The 20363-nt window shown below is 42.7% G+C and overlaps 2 protein-coding genes across 2 annotated transcripts; one reads left to right on the top strand and one right to left on the bottom strand.

The window, feature by feature from the left end:
- Window positions 1-387: 387 nt before the first annotated feature.
- On the top strand, window positions 388-4882 carry si:dkey-94e7.2 (uncharacterized protein LOC100141353 homolog). The gene is made up of 7 exons (XM_066681368.1): window positions 388-514; window positions 1021-1136; window positions 1527-1682; window positions 3302-3406; window positions 3724-3933; window positions 4280-4472; window positions 4759-4882. The coding sequence occupies exons 1-7, from the start codon at window positions 426-428 to the stop codon at window positions 4859-4861; spliced, it is 972 nt and encodes a 323-aa protein (XP_066537465.1). The 5' UTR covers window positions 388-425; the 3' UTR covers window positions 4862-4882.
- A 2135-nt stretch (window positions 4883-7017) lies between these two features.
- Window positions 7018-16061, bottom strand: LOC136706679 (oxygen-regulated protein 1). The gene is made up of 4 exons (XM_066680275.1): window positions 15396-16061; window positions 14293-14446; window positions 12066-13614; window positions 7018-12023 (listed from the first exon to the last, which is right to left on the bottom strand). Exons 1-4 carry the CDS (start codon window positions 16059-16061, stop codon window positions 7193-7195), a joined length of 7200 nt encoding a protein of 2399 aa, XP_066536372.1. The 3' UTR covers window positions 7018-7192.
- Between the last annotated feature and the right edge of the window lie 4302 nt (window positions 16062-20363).

A 20363-nucleotide genomic window follows, 5' to 3' on the forward strand; every position in this document is an offset into this window, starting at 1 on the left:
GGCATTCAGCTCCATCACTCTAGAGAACATTTTCACTGCTGCACAGCCCAAAGTTGGTGGGCCTTACACGTCTCTGGCAGAGACAAATACATGATATGTGTCCACAAAATAACAGAGATCACTGATTGGAAGGAGTGTCTGGTAAAACTGTTTGGACAAAAAAACACAGCTTTCCCAGCACTGCTTCCCTGGTAAATGGATAATGAAGAGTTTAGAGAGCTCTATTGAACCTGCTGTTTATCTGACCTCATTGAGTGTATGGGCACACAGGCCATTTCCAGAATGCACACTGGCTTAATGAACAGTGGGCCGGTGGTGTGAGGCCTCCCTCGCCGATTAGCTGTGGATTAGTCGATCACTAATCCAGAGCGGTACATAGCAGCTCATGCTGGAGTGTGTAGAAGAGTTTTCTGTCCATCGATTGCATGCAGCTACACAATGGGAAAAGCCATGTGTTGAACTGCTGTGGATTCTTCTGCGCTGAGAGGAACATGGCCAACATATACACACTCAGGTGAACTGATTTCATTATGTAAACAGGCTGTTCTGTTATATACAATGGACATGACCATTATACTGTATTAGTTGTTTGTCAAAATGCAAATGCTGGTGTTACTTTGGTATATGCTTACAAGTAATTGGCATATTAAGTGTTGCATGTTGGTGCATGGAGAGGTTGTGGGTTTGAGTCCCGCTCCAGGTGACAGTCTGTGAGGAGTGTGGCGTGTTCTCCCTGTGTCTGCGTGGGTTTCCTTCACACATTTCTGCTTTAGTGCACAGTTTTTATTTATATGCTCTGTGTTAAATTAGAAAAAAAACTAATTTATTGTTGACCCCCCCCACATTAAATCCATCGTGCAGAAAACCAAATTTTTGCAAAATTAAATGATTTTAAAGTAGGTTTTTTTTCAACAAGAGTTTCTGAGAGTAATCACTGCATCTCTAACACAGTCCATAATCTGAATAGCCGCAAACTCATCAACCTGTAACACTCTCATCATCTCTGTAATCGCTCTCTAGGGCTTTTCTCTTCAGCCAATGGTCTTCTGATGTGCGGCTTGATGGAAAAACAGTCATCATTACAGGAGCCAACACTGGAATTGGCAAAGAAACCACCAGAGACTTAGCAAAAAGAGGTAAGCAGCTCCTTCATTCACCCACCGTGTCCTGTACAACTGTATGGACTAAAGCATGAATATGATATTCTTCAGTGTGTAGAGTTAACTGTAGAGGTATCTAATGCACAGTTTACACAAACTGATTAAAGCAGCAATTTACATTATTCAGCAGCAATTATACTGACATCTGGAGGTCAGAGTGAATGAGGAAATATTTATAATTCATGTGGGGGGGGGGGGGGGCGTCCTATTGAGCATAAAAAGGTTAATTCAGTCACTGCAAAGCAATGTGATGTTTTTTAACTCAGTGTAAGTTGCACTGTATAGGAGTAACACTAAATAATCACTTTTTCATTAAACTTGGTGGTTACTCCATGACTAGTCAGGTTGGGTAATATTTCCTCACAGGAGCCAGGATCATAATGGCCTGCAGAGACATCAGTAAAGCTGAAGCAGCACGGAGAGAGATCACGGAGGACTCTGGCAACCAGAACATCATCATTAGAAAACTGGACCTGTCTGACACCAAGTCGATCAGAGAATTCGCACAAATCATCAACAGTGGTGAGGGAAGACTCCAAATTACATCTCACTTTACACCTGTTTACGTCTGTATTTTAATGTTTTAATAACTTTGGGTCAGTGGAACAACTACTACAACAACAACTACTACTTCTACAAATACTACCATAGCTACTACAACTACATCTATTCCTACTACAACCTTACCACTATGTCTACTACTAGTACTATTAAAAATAATCATAATAATATTAGTATAATACATCTGTGCTAATCCATTATAATAGTAATTCTAAGGGAATTCATTCATTCATTCATTATCTGTAACCCTTATCCAGTTCAGGGTCGCGGTGGGTCCAGAGTCTACCTGGAATCATTGGGCGCAAGGCGGGAATACACCCTGGAGGGGGCACCAGTCCTTCACAGGGCAACACACACACACACATTCACTCACACCTACGGACAGTTTTGAGTCGCCAATCCACCTACCAACGTGTGTTTTTGGACTGTGGGAGGAAACTGGAGCACCCGGAGGAAACCCACGCAGACACAGGGAGAACACACCAACTCCTCACAGACAATCACCCGGAGGAAACCCACGCAGACACAGGGAGAACACACCACACTCCTCACCGACAGTCACCCGGAGGAAACCCACGCAGACACAGGGAGAACACACCACACTCCTCACAGACAGTCACCCGGAGGAAACCCACACAGACACAGGGAGAACACACCACACTCCTCACAGACAGTCACCCGGAGGAAACCCACGCAGACACAGGGAGAACACACCACACTCCTCACAGACAGTCACCCGGACGAAACCCACGCAGACACAGAGAGAACACACCACACTCCTCACAGACAGTCGCCCGGAGGAAACCCACACAGACACGGGGAGAACACACCACACTCCTCACTGACAGTCACCCGGAGGAAACCCACGCAGACACAGGGAGAACACACCACACTCCTCACAGACATTCACCCGGAGGAAACCCACGCAGACACGGGGAGAACACACCACACTCCTCACAAACAGTCACCCGGAGGAAACCCACGCAGATACAGAGAGAACAAACCACACTCCTCACAGACAGTCGCCTGGAGGAAACCCATACAGACACGGGGAGAACACACCACACTCCTCACAGACAGTCACCCGGAGGAAACCCACACAGACACAGGGAGAACACTCCTCACTCCTCACAGACAGTCACCCGGACGAAACCCACGCAGACACAGAGAGAACACACCACACTCCTCACAGACAGTCGCCCGGAGGAAACCCATACAGACACGGGGAGAACACACCACACTCCTCACAGACAGTCACCCGGAGGAAACCCACACAGACACAGGGAGAACACACCACACTCCTCACAGACAGTCACCTGGAGCGGGAATCAAACTCACAACCTCCAGGTCCCTGGAACTGTGTGACTGCAACACTACCCGCCCCTAAGGGAATTCAGCACTAATTATTTATACTGATATGTACTCTTTTGAATGATTGCTACTAATATAGTTGACAATCTACTTATTTTTTCTTCTTCACTGGATTGCCTTTATGTTCCAAATGTTCCAAAAAAAAGATAAGAGAAATCAGAGCTCTTACAGAGCAGAAATAACTGCAGATTAATGTTCCTCCTGTTCAGAGGAGAAAGAACTCCATATTCTCATCAACAACGCTGGGATCATGATGTGCCCGTACACTAAAACTGCCGACGGCTTTGAGATGCAGATTGGAGTCAATCACTTGGGTAAGAGTGTGTTTGTTTATTTTCTGCAAATAATGGAGTTATGGAGCGTTAAATAATTTATTTTTGATTACATTCGACTGTTGAAAAAACAGCCAAAGCTTAGCAAGTTTATATCCTTCTTGCTGACACTTGGCATTGATCATGTTGACTTTAGGCTCATGTGCAGTTGCTCTAGAGTGTTCTGTCCCTTTTTTTGATGTTTCTCTAGAATCTGGAGATTCTGCAACGTGTTTACATTATTGTGAACCTTAAAGTAGCTGAATTCACTAGTTACGTAAATATGTTCACAAACGTTTGGACACCTCACTGGCTCTTAGGTCACTTTCTGCTCACCTTCCTGCTGATTGATCTGCTGAAGAAGTCTGCTCCGTCCAGAATCATCATCCTCTCCTCCATGGCCCACAGCTGGGGGAGGATAAAGCTAGACGACATCAACAGTGAGAAGAGTTACCACAGCAGGAGGGTGTATGGTCAGAGCAAACTGGCTAATATCCTCTGTGTTCGCTCCCTGGCCAAAAGACTTAAAGGTGAAAGTGGTCTATTGATGCTCTTAATGATCCAGTGCTTTATTAATTTCATATCTTTATAAAGATTTTGCACTTTGGGTTTTTTTTTTTACTATTTTTAATCAGAATTTTAAAAAGCTATGGTTTTTTTAAAGTTCTGATTCATTCTTGGATCAAGCAACTTCAATCATCATTTTTATTTTGTCTGAAATGTTATAAATTCATCTTTTCATTGTTTGTATTGCCTCGGCTTCACTGTAAATAAGGGACACCCTTGTTGTGCCCCGAGTTTAAATAAACGTGAAATGAATTGACTGTGAAACATCGTGTACTTTCTGTATTACAGCCTTGTGTGTGTTTTCTACAGACTCAGGAGTGACTGTATACGCTGTCCACCCAGGGATCGTACGCACTGAACTGAAGAGACACATGAACCTGGGTCTTCTCTGCTTGTGGAAGGTGGTCCGGCCTTTCACTAAGACCACGGTGCAGGGAGCTCAGACTTCAATTTACTGCGCTGTGGAGCCTTCACTGCAGTCCGAGAGCGGGGGATATTACAGGTGCTGATCTCTCCACTGAAGTCGCTATCTCTAATGATTCTTCTATTCTTTAAAAAACAGCTTTTATACTGACACTTGAATGTATCTGAGATTATGTACTAAGCTTATTTCAACCGTAGCTGCACCAGTGTAGAGCTCTGCTCAGGAACACTGTGTAATATGTTTACTTTAACATGTACAGAAATTGCAAACACAATTTTCCAGACTGTGAGATATATAGATAGATATAAAATAGAACATGAAATATAATAATTCATCATTTATAATAATTTCCTTTTTTCCACAGTGACTGTGGACCTTCCAGCTGCACCAGAGCAGCTCAAGATGATGAAATGGCAGAGAAACTCTGGGAGCTTAGCTGCCAGATGCTTGGAATAAGCTGGAACTGAATGCAGAATATTCACACAGAGCTATATGCAACAGTCTAACATTGTTTACTCTATTTCCTTAAGCTCATTGGTTGATTTCAAAGTAGATTATATTAATGAGCATTTATTTCTACAACTCTGTGCTCCTGTTTAGTCATGTGCCAAATCTAGCTGGTTTATTATTGAGTACTGTCATGAATCCACCAATAAATGTACTCGCCCTTAGGGCTCGCTGTGTGTACTGTATTCATATATTTAGGACATGTGTAATTATTGAACAACATGCAATAGTTATATTTCCAGCCATTAATAAAATAGTGGGATTCACAAGAATATAATTTTTTATTCATAGTCTTCAGTGCCCTATAACCATTTTGGCAGGCTGTGTGTGCGTGTGTGTGTGGAGTGAACTGAACGTTATTCCAGTGCTGTATGGGCTACTATCCGCACCAAAAAGCAATGTCTTTAGCAACAAAGAAAGTGATCCTATGCAATGAACTTCGTTTTGTGACAATGACCTTAAATAAGTCTTTATTCAGATCTTACGTTCCACCTTGAATGTTTCAGTAGACCTAGACTTAGACCTAGACTGCCTAGACTTCCTCATGTAACTGTGGAACCATTTAAGTTTGAAAGAAAATTTGGAAAATTTGGGAAATCGAAAGCCACACTGTTAAGAAGCAATTAATGTAGTTTATGAGGGAGTTCTATAAAAATAATGGACATAATTACAATGAGGATCATTTTTGAAGGTATATACTCATTAATATTTGTCTGTATATATATATATTTATTTATTTAACTGTGTAAAAATGGAAATAGTCAAAACAAATATAGGAAGGAATATAAGGAAAAGTAAAAATTGTTCTTTTTCACTCCAAGTTTCATCACTTGGCGAAAATGCTTTAAGCAAAATTAAAATGTAAATATCACAATAATTACAATTGAATTCGTTTTTTAAGATTTTTTATTTTTAATTATTTATTTACTATTTACAAGAAATGTTCTGAGCTTGGGGAAAGCTGCCAATGTGCTTAGTCTTACTTCTAAGCAGCAGTGCGTTATTCCATTATTGCCATATTACACATGGCCCAACACTCTCTCCCATTCCATAACGGCATTCCTCTAGTCATGTCCAGCAGTATACAGAGGGTCCTCGACCTACGATGTTGATCCGTTCCTACGTCGCGTCGTAAACCGATTTTCGGTGTAAGTCGGAACATACTGTACGTAAATAACATACTGTACGCACTTATCCTATCCTTACACCTATCCTCCTCGGTCCCGAGCCGTGTAACCGTGTATTCTTCCGCCGCGCACACCAAACACGAAGTTCACATTACGACGTTTATGACGCAAAACCACTTAAGTCGAAACAAGGCTTTATACAGTAAATGGGAGATGTGTCGTAACCACGAAACATCGTAACTCAGGACTGACGTAACCCGAGGACCTCCTGTATATAAATGTCATCAAAAAGATGTTTTTCAGTGTAATCCACAGGTTTTGAGGTAATTGGTGGATAATTACTGACACACTGAAAGTTTGGAATGGATTTCTTGTGTTTTTACATTTAAATTTTAAACATGGCGGCCCAGTGTGAGGGACCCATTCACTAGAGCATAAACTGGTTCATACAGGGACTGCAAAGCAATTTGCTTTTTCAAACAAATAACAGACTTTAAATGGGTTGATGTTGATGTTGAGCTCTAATTTGAATGTACACAAAGCTCATTGAGGTCATTTGTTATATTAAGGAACGTTTAAATTTGTGCAAATGCAGGTAATAAAATAGGGCTAGTATGTTATTACTACTGTATATTTTGTTTTCCTCGTTGTATGTGTCAGATATTTAAATCTCACTGCTGAGCATGTGGCTTGTATTAAATAATGGATTAACTTCTGCTTGACAACAGTTGGGAAAAAAAGGCATTTTTCTGGCCTAGTGCTCCATGCAGGCCTTGACTTCTTGGGTCTGTGCATTTTTCCCCATTAAAATTAGCAACAACACAGTGACAATTCTGTGATGTTTCTTTTAAAAACCTGAAAATTAGTGCTGGAAATCTCTGACAAATACCACTTAGGACAGTTAAATCTTCAAGTACGCCAGATCAATTGTGCAATAAAGTTCAAATTTAAATAAAAAGACAATATAACCACAGCTCAAAATGGTTTTGAAAGATTCCGGTGTTTACTAAAATCTACAGATCATTTTGAAGCAGGCACCAAAGTGGAAAAGGTAACTCGTTCATGTGCATTAAAAAGTTAGCCCCAGTGAAATCTAGCATTTTAAAAAGATTTGAAATACTTTCTGGAAGAACTAACACTTTAGTTTGTATTCACTTTTACACTCTACAGTATCGGACAGTGCCGCCCACATCTGAGATTTAGACCCTCAACAGGTTCCTCTTCTTGAGCTGCTCTGCTGCTTATACTTTGGGGTCTTGCAGTTTTCTCCATTGCCCCAGATGCCAGGCCACCCTCTGGATGAACTTTCCCATCAGGCAGTTTGAACTCAACAGATGCAAATGAGGGAAGACTCCCGTTTTTCTTTGCCCATGTTTTTGAGGTCCCAACCATTGGAGATACTTTGAGTTCCCTGTTTTTCCTGATGTCACCTCCTCCTTTGCTGCTGTTTACACTCTGGCTATCCAGGAAGGGGTCAGAGTCACTACTGTGAGGCATGCTGAAGTATGTACACTTGGGTGCGGGCTTTGCCATTTCCTCTAGTTCGGAAGAAGATATGACTGCTAGTGGGGAGTTCTGGTTCTCGCAAGGTGGGGAGAACAAGTCCTCACTTATGTTGTCCAGACCTGTGTCGGCTGATGTGGTATCCGCATTTCCATACATTCCAGTCTGGACAGGAGGAGATTTACGAATGAGGTGATTTTCTTTCAGGAGCCACCTGCCTTTATCTATTAGGACTCCCTCACTGGAATCTACGTCTGAACGAAAAACAGCTCGCTGTACAGACTCCGAATCCTCATTCAATGAGCATGAGGTATTACTGTAGGCTGGCTCCTGTACAGTAGCGTCAGCCATGGAATCATGAAAAGAGGCAAGGCTGTTGATACTTTTTAAACTCGGGCTGGGTATATGTTTTGTGTCTGGCCCCAAATTAATTTTCATGCAACTATTATCCCGTGCCAATTGATGTGTCTTAAAAGTCTTAGCCTCCTTGCCACTTTGCTTCCAAGTTCCTTGGTTCATGGGTAGCTTCTCTCCCTCCTCCTCTCCAGTCTCTGTGAAATCTGTGGAGTCCCGGGACATGTCTCTACCACTGTCTGATGTCTCTGGTCTGTAATCAGACAGGTCAGACGTGTTGGGGCTAGGGAGACGTTTCTGGGCATACTGATTGTCTCCATTACTTTTAGCTAAAGACATTCCTCTGATTTTACATCTGTCTGGCTCTATTCTCATCTGCCCTTTTGAGTCACATGTGAAAGTAAGAACAGATGATGATAGAGCAAAATTGACCAAGTCCAGCAGTTCCTGGGAGATCTCCATGGGATGCACAAAATGACCTTGACCCACACCAGCATCCTTCACTTCCTCATTATCTTCTAACTGGTCTAAGAATGTTTCTGTATCCTGAGTCTTAAATGAATCCACTCTCACAGTCTGCTTGATTGCAATGTCCGCTGTGTAAGAGTGGTAAGACTGAGCATCTGAGTCCTTTTCAGACCATAAAGCATTGCTTCCTTTGTTGTCTTCGTCTTTTGTGTGGAGTTCATGTTCAGTTTCAGATCCTTGGGATTTACACAACTGTGTTTCTTCTTGGTCCTCTCCATCTGAAATCACAGGATGGTCTTCTTTTGTATAAAAGTCTTTGATCATCTCATGATCATCTAATTCTTTATCTTTCTCCTCAGTATCATTGTCGCCCTCTTCTAACTCTTGGGATTTATAAGACCATGCCTTGCCTTGATCAGAGAGCTGAGCCAATTGACCAGACTCTGCAGGATTGTTGGTTTTTGTATTAAATTCCTCATCATACGCTGAAGCATTGCTCAGTTTGTCCTCTTGGTCATCTCCTTCTACATCTTTTTCATCACCATCTGATTTGAAAGACCTTGACTCAGTTTGGTCAGTCAGTTCACCCTCTTGATCGGACATTGCAAAGAAGTTTGGTTCTGGTTCTGCATCAAAGTCCTCGCACTCTTTGTTATCTTGCTCATCTGCTTCTTCGTCTGTATCCTGCTTTGGTGTCTGGACCTTCTGTTCAGCTTCAGATTCTTGAGATGTAGATGACTGTGCCTTGTCTCGATCAAAATCTTCATCATCTTGGTCTGCCACTGCAGGAAAATTTGGTTCTGCATCAATGGTGTTGTCAGAATCTAAACCACTGCTTTGTTTGTCCTCATGATCATCCATTTCTTGGTCAGTTGCTTCAGCAGAACTGGCGTGTCTCCCAATAACACCATTTTCTAATGGCTGGTGCTCACATTCACTTTCAGATGCTTGGGATTTGCAAGATCCTGATTTGTTTTGGTCAGAGTAGTCACCTTCTTGATCTGACGTTGCAGGAGAATTTGGCTCTGGTTCTGCATCAACATCCTTGTCAGAGTCTAAAGTACTGCACTGTTCGTTCTCTTGCTCCTCTGCTTCTTCATCTGTCTCTTTTTGTGGTGTCTGTAACTCATCTTCAGCTTCTGATTCTTGAGTTTTACAGACCTGTGTCTTGTTTTGATCAGAGTCTTCATCGTCTACATGTACAGAATCATTTGGTAATGCATCAATTTTCTTGTCAGAATCTAGAGAACTGCTTTGTTTGTTTTCATCTTCTCCATCTTTCTCCTCTGCAGAACTAATATTTTTCTCAGTAACACCCTCCTCCTCTTCGTCCTGCTCCTCTAATGACTGGAGCTCAAGGTCCTCCTCGGATCTTTGGGATTTACATGATCCTTTATCTGTTTTGTTAGACAGTTGACCATACTGATCTGACATTAATGAAAGATGAGATTCAGCATCTAGATTTTCATTTTCTGATGCTTTTGACATGGTATCTTCATTCTCACACTTATCTTCCATTGGGCCATCAGTAAGAGTCTTACTACTCTCTGAGTCGGCATCACCTGCACTACTTTCAAGTTCCTCTGACCATTTATCTTCCTCAACATAGATTTCACCCAAGTTTTGTTCAGTGCTAGGTGAATCTAGAACCCGATCCTCATTTCCATTTTCTAAATTAAAGCTGTTCTGGATCTCAGGGTCATAGCTGGCTATGCCTGATTCTTGGTGCTGGGATTCAAAGTCTTTACTCTTAAGTTTATTCTGCTGTTCCTCTTCATCAGATTTATTAACTTTCTCATTAAAGTCAAAATCATCTTCTTGAACAACAGCACTGTTTTTGTGTTTTGCTTCTTGGCTTTCATCCAACTCACATTCCTCCCAATTATTAAATTGATCATGTTCAGCCTCTGATGTTGGAGAGAGTGAGGGTGATTTAACTTCCACTGTTTCAGGGTGTTCTGTATCATCCTTGTTGTGCTGATAGGTATAATCCTCCTCTCCATTTATATAATGCTCATCTATATCTATTTTTCTATCATTGCTAATTTCAGTCTCACTGAATTGGACATAAGGCACCTCAGATTGTAGCTCTGATAGATCTGCTCCATCTATTACAGATATTTTGGTGTGATCTGGGACCTCAAGCTCACCTGCATGGCATGTTGCCTTCTCTGTGCTGTTTTCCTCTTCCATGACTTGTACTTGCTCAACGATATCTTCAAGGATAGTCTCACACTTTACAGTTTGGCTATTTTCTGAAATGTCTGAGTTTTCCATGGTTATGTCTTTCCTTAAAGGAGGACATGATTCTACATTGTCTAATTCCCGAATCTCTGAAACACCTGTTTCTTCAACCCCTGTGAGGTTGTCCTCTTGGCTTACCCTCGCCACTGAATAGCCTACCTCCTCATCTAAGAAGTCATCTTTGGTGTCAACATTTTCAGAATCAGTCGTTTCCTGACTGTGATCCGAAGTTAGTTTTGGTTTTATTGTTGTCGGCTGCCCATCAACGAGAGAGGAAATCTCTCTGCGAAGATCCTCAGACACGTTAAGCTCGTCCATTAATTCTCTTATGCCAATATTATGATCTTTCTCTTGATCTTCTCCCTCTGAAAACACCTCCAAAGCAAACTCTTGCTCTGACTGTCTTGGTGACAACGGTGGACTTCTCTCTGCATCAAGTCTCTCTTGGAAGTTCTTCCAGCTCTTTTTTAACTCTGAAGAAGCTGAGCTTTGGAGACTTGTTAGACTGGCCTTCAGCTCTTCTTCATCCTCTATGCTGGCTATTTTTTCTAAAGACTGCATTACTTGCAGAGCCTCTGGATAGCTGCCAGAATCCCTGACTAGGGCTTCATTGCCACTGCTGGAGAAACCATCTTTCAAAGTCATGACTGATAAGAAGGAGAGAAGAGCTTTTGATGGAGACCCAAAAACAGAGGCAACCTGAGATGAAAAGTCTGGAAGGCTACTAGACTTCTTCTTTTTCAAGGAGGCTAAGTGAGAATGGCTAGATGTTCTTCTGATGGATTGAATAGATAAACACAGCTGTTGCAAAACTGGCCTCACACCCGAGCTAGTGTTCACTTGAGGGCTCTCTGATGCCTCACCTTCTGTGTCAGGCTGTATGCGAATCAAGGCCTCTGAAGACTTATTCATTCTAATGCCACTCTCCTGCTCAGTCGGCTGTATCCTTACACTTGGCATTGACTTACAGAAGCCTTTTACCTTCTGCATCTCCACAGGTTCTCCCTCAAACCTGATCTGCACAAGGGGGCGAGACACTGGTCTTTCAGATTGTGCGTCAAGAGAAGGGCATTTCTTTTCTAAGTTCTCTTTATCGGGTTCATTTTTTATCTCAGAGCTTTCTGCAGAGCCACTTCCGACCCAGAACTTGGCTCGTTCTCCATTTTCTGCTTCTGCAGGGTCCATCTCCTCCATGTAGGGCACGGATTCAGGCTGAATCTTTTTCAGCCAGTTTTCCACATACTGATTCACATTGGAGGGTGATGAATGTAGAACTGGCATTGAAACGCTTTCACTCAACTCCCTGTTCTCTTCAGAAGATTTGGTTCTAGACTCCGTCATAGACCTTTGTTTTGCAAGCATCTTGAAATGGGGCGGTGGCATAACATCTAATAATTTCTTCTTAACAGGAGATTTTGATCGGTTGCTTTGACAAGCATTCACATTTGGACAAGAGTCCCTTGCTGACTGACTATCACGTGTTTTCATTTTCTTGGGTGTTTTCTGGGCAGTAGCATCATCTAAATTGAGGTCTTTCTCAGTTGATTCTTTTTGAACACCTGAGTTCAAATTTGGTGATGCGTTTTTTTGCGAACCGCTGCATTTCTTTTTCTTTTTCGCCTTCTCCCCTAGTTTGTCACTTTCTGCTGAGCTTCTGCCCTTTATTTCTGACCCTGTATGGCTCAGTGACTCGGGAGATTTACTTTTCCTTAAATCTTTTAAGGAACCGGGAACGCTGCCTTTCTGCCTTTTGTCACATGCACTGGTGTCAGAAGGGCTGCTTTTCTTTGATTTCACAGATTTCTGGGTCACTTTAGATTTCCTGTTATCAGTGCTTTCATGTTCAGATTCAGACCTAGCTGGCTGTTCACTGTTTTTATGGAGACACAGATTGTTTCCTGACTGCCCAGAGGACAAGGATAAAAGTTCCTTTATTCTAGTATTCTGAGAGTCTGAGTTTGTGGACTGTCTGCTTAGATCAACGTCACAGTCGTTGCTTGAAGAGCGAGGCCCTGAATCCGTGGAGTCAGGCTTTCTGGGTTCTCTAGTCTTTGCACTGATCTCAAAACTTGTATCGCTGCTAACGTCAGTGTTTGCAAAGTAGTTTTCATACGTACCCTGAGACTCATAGATACGCATTACGGTCTCAGTAATCTCTGCACCATTGTTTTGCAGCTGAAGGACTTCGGCCATCCTCGAGGACGTTAGGGAGGATTGAGTCTTTCTGTGCTTGGACTCTCCTGAACTGGTCTTCCTGGGTTTAGGTACAGGCCTAGTACTGCTAGAGCTGCTACGACTAACCACACAGTAGCCTTCCGTTAGCTCTCCTTCTGCTGTGCACTCCATGTAAGAGTATGCCCCTACTGTACTCTCCTGCTCCAGGTTTTGTGATACCCTCTTTACATTCTCCACCGAAGCCTCTTTTCTCCGGATGCGTCTGGGTCCTGGAGTGGGCAGCCTCCTAAAGGCTGGTTTTGGTTTTCCCAAGGCCTCAGAGGTGGCACTTCCACTGTGGTCCTCTCCCTTCTCATTCAGTCTTACTGATTTCGCAGTGAGTGCATTGTCCTCTTTAGACTCACTACTCTCTGTCTTTGCTTCCCTTGCTTGGTAGTTATTATTGTCCGAGGAGTTGCACACTGCCATCTGCTGGCTGTTAGTGCAGGTTCGGCTCAGTGTGGTGGTCCAGTGAAGCACCTCCTCATGTTTTATAGTGAGACGCACCTTCATCTCCACCGTCATGCTGCCGTCCTGATTCACACGAAAAGACTTCTCAATGTCGTCCTCTGAAGGCATAACGAAGTGATCCCTTTCCTTGATATCAACAACGCAGTCGCTGGTCTCCATCTCCTCTGATTCCAGTGGCTGGTCCTTCTCAGTGGCCATCGATTCTGTCCTCTGGCCATCGTCCCCTGACAGACTTCCACTCAGAGACTTATTGATCTGATTTACAAAGTACTTTTCTGATGATAAGGAAAAATGTCTAGATCTTGGTCTACTTCCATCTGACTGCTTCTTATCTTTATTTAGTTGAGAGAAACATTAAGGATTTTTTCGGTTTTGCAGTCCGTGTTGAATTAGGGCCATATTGAAGAGGAGGAATAAAAGAAAAGGAGAGAAGCACAAAGGAAAACAATATTAGCACATTCAGAATCATTTTTCATCAGATTTTAAAATGTGTGGCTCGTGTCTTAAATCTAGTTGATTATCGCTTTAGAGACAGTTGGAAGGATATTGGAGCATTAACATATTTTGATTACTCATGTATATGTAACTATTTTGTCTGCTGTGTAATTTTATATAGAATACAACTTTTTTAAATAATATTAATTAAATAAGCAAAACAAGTTAACAGCTTTAGAAATAAGCTGCATAATCATATACCTGTTCTACAAATGTTGCATGTTTATTAGATTTAAAGGAGCAATAAGTCAATTTTACCACCACAATATTAATAAATATATTTTCCTCCACATAAAATGAAGACTTAATTTGATAGTCTCTTTGAAGAAGCCAGTTTATACTCCATAGACTATGTAGCCCACATGGGGGCAGCCATGTTCAAAATGTAGTGGCAGTTTAAATGTGGCAGTGTTACTATGCATTGAAGAAATCGACTGATTGCTCCTTTTAAGATGTTTTAATTGCCAAGGTTTGTTTTTTTACAGAACTGCAGGCTTGAAGAATTTAAGGCTTACACGGCAGCAGCTGTGTCTTAACTGGAGTTTCACTTATGGCTGATTGTGAGGGCTGAGAGGATCCTTGGAGATTGAAATTGTCCAACCTGAATGATTCGTTACCAGCTGCCACCACTGTCCCAGAGCACAGGATCAGTGCAGATAACCCTTCAACCTACAAAACCAAAGACCAGACTGTTCATGAGGTGCACCTTTTATAAATGACTCCATTTTCAACCTCAAATTACACACTTCAAACTTTTGTCTATAAAGAGTTCATGATGATTCGAAGACGTTTTGATGGCTAAATGGCAGGTCCTGACCAGTCACATGATCCCGGTGTTAACACAGACATCAGAACCAGATGGGAAAGGGTGATTACTGTGCCTCTCCCAGCTGGTGGTTGGGAATTACAGCATCACGGTTAAATCTCTGGGATGCAATGTGATTCTTAACATGGTGGTTTTTTTCACAGTATCCAAGTCATACATCAAATGATAATAAACACTCATTATAATATTTCCATAGTTTTCAAAGAAAAAACAAAAACAGAGCCATATGGATCTGCTTTAACTACAGTTTGATATCAAGATTCCCACTGGAATACGTTCAGTTTTCTCACAGAAAACGTTCACATAACCACAGAAATCAGAGTTTCTTATAAGTAAATGCTGTGAAGCATTATTAACCATGTTTTTCATGGTCATGGATGTATATGAGGTTAAACAACAATCATTCAAATTGTTTTTTGAGTGAAATATTGAAGCTTTTGTATTCTTTACTATGGAATCAATTTCTTTACAGAAGTACAGAAGGGGGAAAAAAACATGGGTTGCAATGGTTACAACACTACTTGTCATCATGTGTCGGCCATTTTGTGTTGAAGATGGAAAATAAAGATAAATCTGAAACAGATCTGTTCTCTTTGAGGACTGTTTTGCCTTACAATGCCCCACAGCTACATCTGCACCTTTAACGTATTTTAATAATGTTTTTAATCGACATCACATTTCTTAACCCATTCATGACTGTTTCACATGAGCTTTCACTGAATAATTCTTCACCTCTTCAACACAAAACTGGAATGAATCCAATCAGAAATGGCTCGTTAAATCCATACTTACTCTTCTGCCATCAGCCGTGTATAACTTTACAACTGGGAACTGCAACACTTGAGAAAGGTAATCCAGCAGAGCCTCGAAAGTAGGGGCAGTCCTCTTATGTAGAACCACTGTGCGCTTTGTACTGGGATCTCTGTTCTTAAACACCACCAGCCTTTTAGGCGTCCACACTGATAGAGTTCTGTCGACCCCTTTTGGTGTCCTGCCCACTTCGTTCTGCCTCGCCAGCTGTCGGATCAGCCCCCTGCGGCCCTGCCGTCTGGAGCTGCTGGGTCTGGTGGTGTTCCAGGGCACCTGTCTACGGTTGACCTGGTCCAGGTTGAGGGGTTTAACCCTCCTCCGGTCAGAGCAGACGTACGAGGCCCCGTCCCGAAGCTCGTCCAGATTCTGGATACTGTGTGTCCCCCTAGGGGTAGTGATGTTACGTACTCCGAAAGGTAGAGGCACTTTCTTGGAGAGGGCGTCCAGCAGGGCGTCAAAGGTCTTGAAGGTGCGGCTGTTGATGACTACCCGATGCCCGGAGAACTGGGGGTCTCCACTCTTGTAGAAACACACTCTCCTGGAGGCGCTGAGGTCTCGGGAGGAGGCTGGGGGTCTGGAGGCGGGAGTGTGGCCACTCCCTGACAACACACCCGGCTGAAGTGTGTCATTATGGGGAGAGGCACTCATGATAAATCACATCCACTGTAAGAAAGGGAAACAACATTAATGTCATATATGAAACATACATTGTTTTTTGACCAAAAAAGTACATGCACCATTAAATGTAACTAGTTTCCTAATGACATTGTCAGAGAAACTCAAAGGCTTTTGTTCCTTTAGTTAATTTTTTTTATTCCATTATTGTAATATTCTGCAATGATCACAAATGTGAACCAGTTTTATTATGGGAAAATACAAATATACACTGTTTCCTTTAAGAAACAAATATTTACTACCTTTAAGGAACTTACTATCAGATTTTTGTGAGACTGATTGAGAGAAAACGGGTTTGTATCCTCCTGAGACCCGGACTTTTGCTTGGTGTGCATTTTTAAATTTCTCTTAGATATTTGGGATCAGTAGGACCTAACCTACACTTTGTCTTTTGTTGTTTTTGCAACAAGGTCAATAGGTCTATCTTCATTTATTCATTATCTGTAAGCGCTTATTCAGTTCAGGGTCACGGTGGGTCCGGAGCATACCCGAAATCATTGAGGAATACACCCTGGAGGGGGCGCCAGTCCTTCACAGGGCAACACACACACTCACACATTCACTCACACACTCACACCTATGGACACTTTTGAGTCGCCAATCTACCAACGTGTGTTTTTGGACTGTGGGAGGAAACCGGAGCACCCGGAGGAAACCGGAGCACCTGGAGGAAACCCACGCTGACACAGGGAGAACACACCAACTCCTCACAGACAGTCACCCGGAGGAAATCCACGCAGACACAGGGAGAACACACCACACTCCTCACAGACAGTCACCCTGAGGAAACCCACGCAGACACAGGGAGAACACACCATACTCCTCACAGACAGTCATCCGGAGGAAACCCACGCAGACACAGGGAGAACACACCACACTCCTCACAGACAGTCACCCGGAGGAAACCCAAGCAGACACAGGGAGAACACACCACACTCCTCACAGACAGTCACCCGGAGGAAACCCACGCAGACACAGGGAGAACACACCACACTCCTCACAGACAGTCACCCGGAGGAAACCCACGCAGACACAGAGAGAACACATCTATACTGCTATGAAGGCAAGGTGATATTAGTAATATTTATAATATAAAAAGATACCAGGAAGAAGTCTAATGTGTGTATTCAGCTGAATTTATGTATTAAGTTGAATAATATTCAGATTTACTCTTTATGTGTTTACTGTCACAGATGTTCAGTAAAAGCAGAAGGATAGACATATACATATACAAGTATGTCCTTACCTTATTTTCACATTTTCAACAGGGGATCCTAGCGTGAAAGCGGAGAGCCAGCAGTCCAACCACTGAAAAGCTTATCACCACACTCACGTGGCTATTTTTGGACACTCAGCATCAGAGTTAATTTGCGTAATCTTTGCTCATGGTTAATCAGCGCTTTCAACCAGGTAATATACTGCGAAAGTGGGAAAGTTTCTATCTGAAGCTGCGGACAGTGATAGATACACTTCAGTAGTGAAGTGGGCGCATCTCTAAGATTAAATAAATAATGATTTATATCATGTGCAGCATAAATGAGAGAATACAGCTCATTCAGGGTCAAATGACAGTACACTGACCCTCTCTGCCTTGTCCTGGATTCTGTTTTCAGGATCACGCTAGGCCTCTTCACATACTAACGTATTGTTGCTTTAATGATCAGCAAAAAAATAACTTTCCAAAATGTAACGTTACATGAAAATGCTTTGCATAAGACACTTTACTCCAAGCCACTTCTTCTTTTCTACGTCGTCTGAACACAAGTGTCCTTCACACTGTGAAGCTTTCCTCAAGGACAGACCAATAGAAATGCTCCAATTTTTCTTGGAATAAAGACTCATGAACTTGAACTTGCATTAAAATCACAGACATTTTTTAACCCTTTCTGGTGATGTTCCCACTTTGGAGACACCTCACTTTTGTTGGACAGTTACGGCACTCAATAAGTCAGTGTACATTAGATATTACTGCCATTCCGATCAAACTATGAATACAGTGTCTCCTGTCTGACGTGTGTGTGACAGCGGGCAGATGGCTGGGGTTGGGGGAGGGGGGTGGTGTTGCTTATTTCTTACAGAGATGTAATCAGATTTGAGGCGTGTGCTAATAGGGATTAGAGTGAGGAGAGGGAGCTGGGGTTTATGCTGCAGCTGAAAATAAGGGAGAAGGAAGTCTGAGCAGATAGAACATGTGCCTCGCAGTAAGAGACACACACACGGCGGCTGGAGCAGCGCAGCAGGGATATTGTTACTAGCAGAAGTTCACAGTGGAGCACTTAAATCTCATTGCTTATAGTGGTAATGTAAGGCCTGAAGCTCTGACCTGGGCCCTGAGAATCCAGGATGTGCTCTGAAGTCTCTGTGTGTCTTATACTCTTAAGTGCAATGGAACTATTTCTCAGGTGTTTTTTTAAAACACGCCCAGAGCATAAGGCAAGGTGTGTATTTGTGTGGTGCTCTCTGCCGTGTCTGCAGTGAGGTTTCCACTTTAGACGAGTGTCAGCATGAGGTGGAGATTAACACTGCAGGTGGTGTTAAGGGGTGGTGTGAGCAGTTTACGCAGAGGTCATGGCCATGCATTTTTAATGCACTTGCATGGTGTCTCAGTCACACTTTCTACCAGGAGGCTTTGCTGCCACTGCCATGTTTATGTTTCATGTCAAGAAAGCAATATATATCTATATATATCCAGAGCCTACCTGGAATCATTGGGCGCAAGGTGGGAATACACCCTGGATGGGGCACCAGGCCTTCACAGGGCAACACACACACACACACACACACACATTCACTCACACACTCACACCTACGGACACTTTTGAGTCGCCAATCCACCTACCAACGTGTGTTTTTGGACTGTGGGAGGAAACCAGAGCACCTGGAGTAAACCCACACAGACACAGGGAGAACACACCACACTCCTCACAGACAGTCACCCGAAGGAAACCCACGCAGACACAGGGAGAACACACCACACTCCTCACAGACAGTCACCCGAAGCAGGAATCGAACCCACAACCTCCAGGTCCCTGGAGCTGTGTGACTGCGACACTACCTGCTCCGCCACCGTGCCGCCCTATATCTATATAGTTCATCTTATTTTGCTTCCAATTATTAATATTTCACCCACAAAGATATACACAAATCAACCAAAACATTAAAATGACTTTCTTGTCCGTGTTATCTAGAACCACTGATCTAGAATGTTACTCTGCATACTTTTTCAACCCCTTTCCACCCTGTTCTTCAATGGTCTGGACCTCTCCAGGTCCCCCCCACAGAGGGTAGTGGATCATTCTTAGCACTGTATAAGCAGTGGATCAGGCACAGCAGTGCTGCTGGAGTGTTGAACCACTCAGTGTCGGCTGGATAGTTCACCAATCAAACACCCAGCCGACAGGACAACCGACAAACGCTGTGTAGCCACGGGTGTCATGGCAACCATCTTTGACTTTACATCTACAGAGTGGACCAATGAGGGAGGAGTGTCTAACAGAGTGGACAGTGAGTGGACACAGTGTTTACAAACTCGAGCAGCACTGCGGTGTCTGATCCAGCGCAACACACACTAACACACCACCACCACGTCAGTGTCACTGCAGCGCTGAGAATGATACTTGCTCTGTGGTGGTCCATTAAAGAACAGGGGAGACGGGTTAGACAAACGGTAGCAGACAATACAGTAGTAAATATGTCTTTTAAAGAATCGTTAATGATAATAAAACAGAATAAATTGTGCCTGATCTTAGTGAAATAGGCCTTTGCTTTATATTAGTGCAAGCTGCGATTAATGGATGACCTTCAAGTGGAAAACTAATTAAATGCCTCTCATATCATATTAGTTTTATCATCCAAAGTGGCAAGACATTAGAAACATTCAAAAAATAAGAGCAAGGATCACACTGCACGCCCTAAATCACCTGAAATTAGCAATCAGTCGTATTCTCCAGTGATTGTTCTTCACTTTATTAAACTGCCATTATATTCGACCCACTCTACGGACTTCATTCATTGAAAGCAACCTGATTCTTCTCAAAAGGATTGAGGAGATTGCTGCATGACAGATTTAAACATTTGTCAGTTTTATCCATTTGAATTCAGCCTAATCCCGCATTGCCCAGCTCACTGGTGCCCTCTCGTGTTCATCAGTATAATGGAGGTACAGAATTCATGTAGAATAAAATGTAAACAAAGAGAATATACTATCAATGAGTCAAGCCCTAAACACGATACAAATATTTATTAAACTCAAAACATTAATGATTTATGTTGTGG

This window comes from Hoplias malabaricus, chromosome 9, assembly GCF_029633855.1.
Source record: "Hoplias malabaricus isolate fHopMal1 chromosome 9, fHopMal1.hap1, whole genome shotgun sequence".
Lineage (NCBI taxonomy): Eukaryota > Metazoa > Chordata > Actinopteri > Characiformes > Erythrinidae > Hoplias > Hoplias malabaricus.

Bases quoted from the DNA above. Each gene is read 5' to 3' on its own strand.
- si:dkey-94e7.2 (XM_066681368.1), top strand. From the start codon at position 426: ATGCAGCTACACAATGGGAAAAGCCATGTGTTGAACTGCTGTGGATTC. The intron at 515-1,020 runs GTGAACTGATTT...ATCGCTCTCTAG, and splicing joins GCCAACATATACACACTCAG to GGCTTTTCTCTTCAGCCAAT. The intron at 1,683-3,301 runs GTGAGGGAAGAC...CCTCCTGTTCAG, and splicing joins CGCACAAATCATCAACAGTG to AGGAGAAAGAACTCCATATT.
- LOC136706679 (XM_066680275.1), bottom strand. From the start codon at position 16,061: ATGAGTGCCTCTCCCCATAATGACACACTTCAGCCGGGTGTGTTGTCA. The intron at 14,447-15,395 runs GTAAGTATGGAT...TTGGTTTTGTAG, and splicing joins ACACGGCTGATGGCAGAAGA to GTTGAAGGGTTATCTGCACT. The intron at 12,024-12,065 runs GTCAGCAAGGGA...TGCTTGTCAAAG, and splicing joins ATGAAAACACGTGATAGTCA to CAACCGATCAAAATCTCCTG.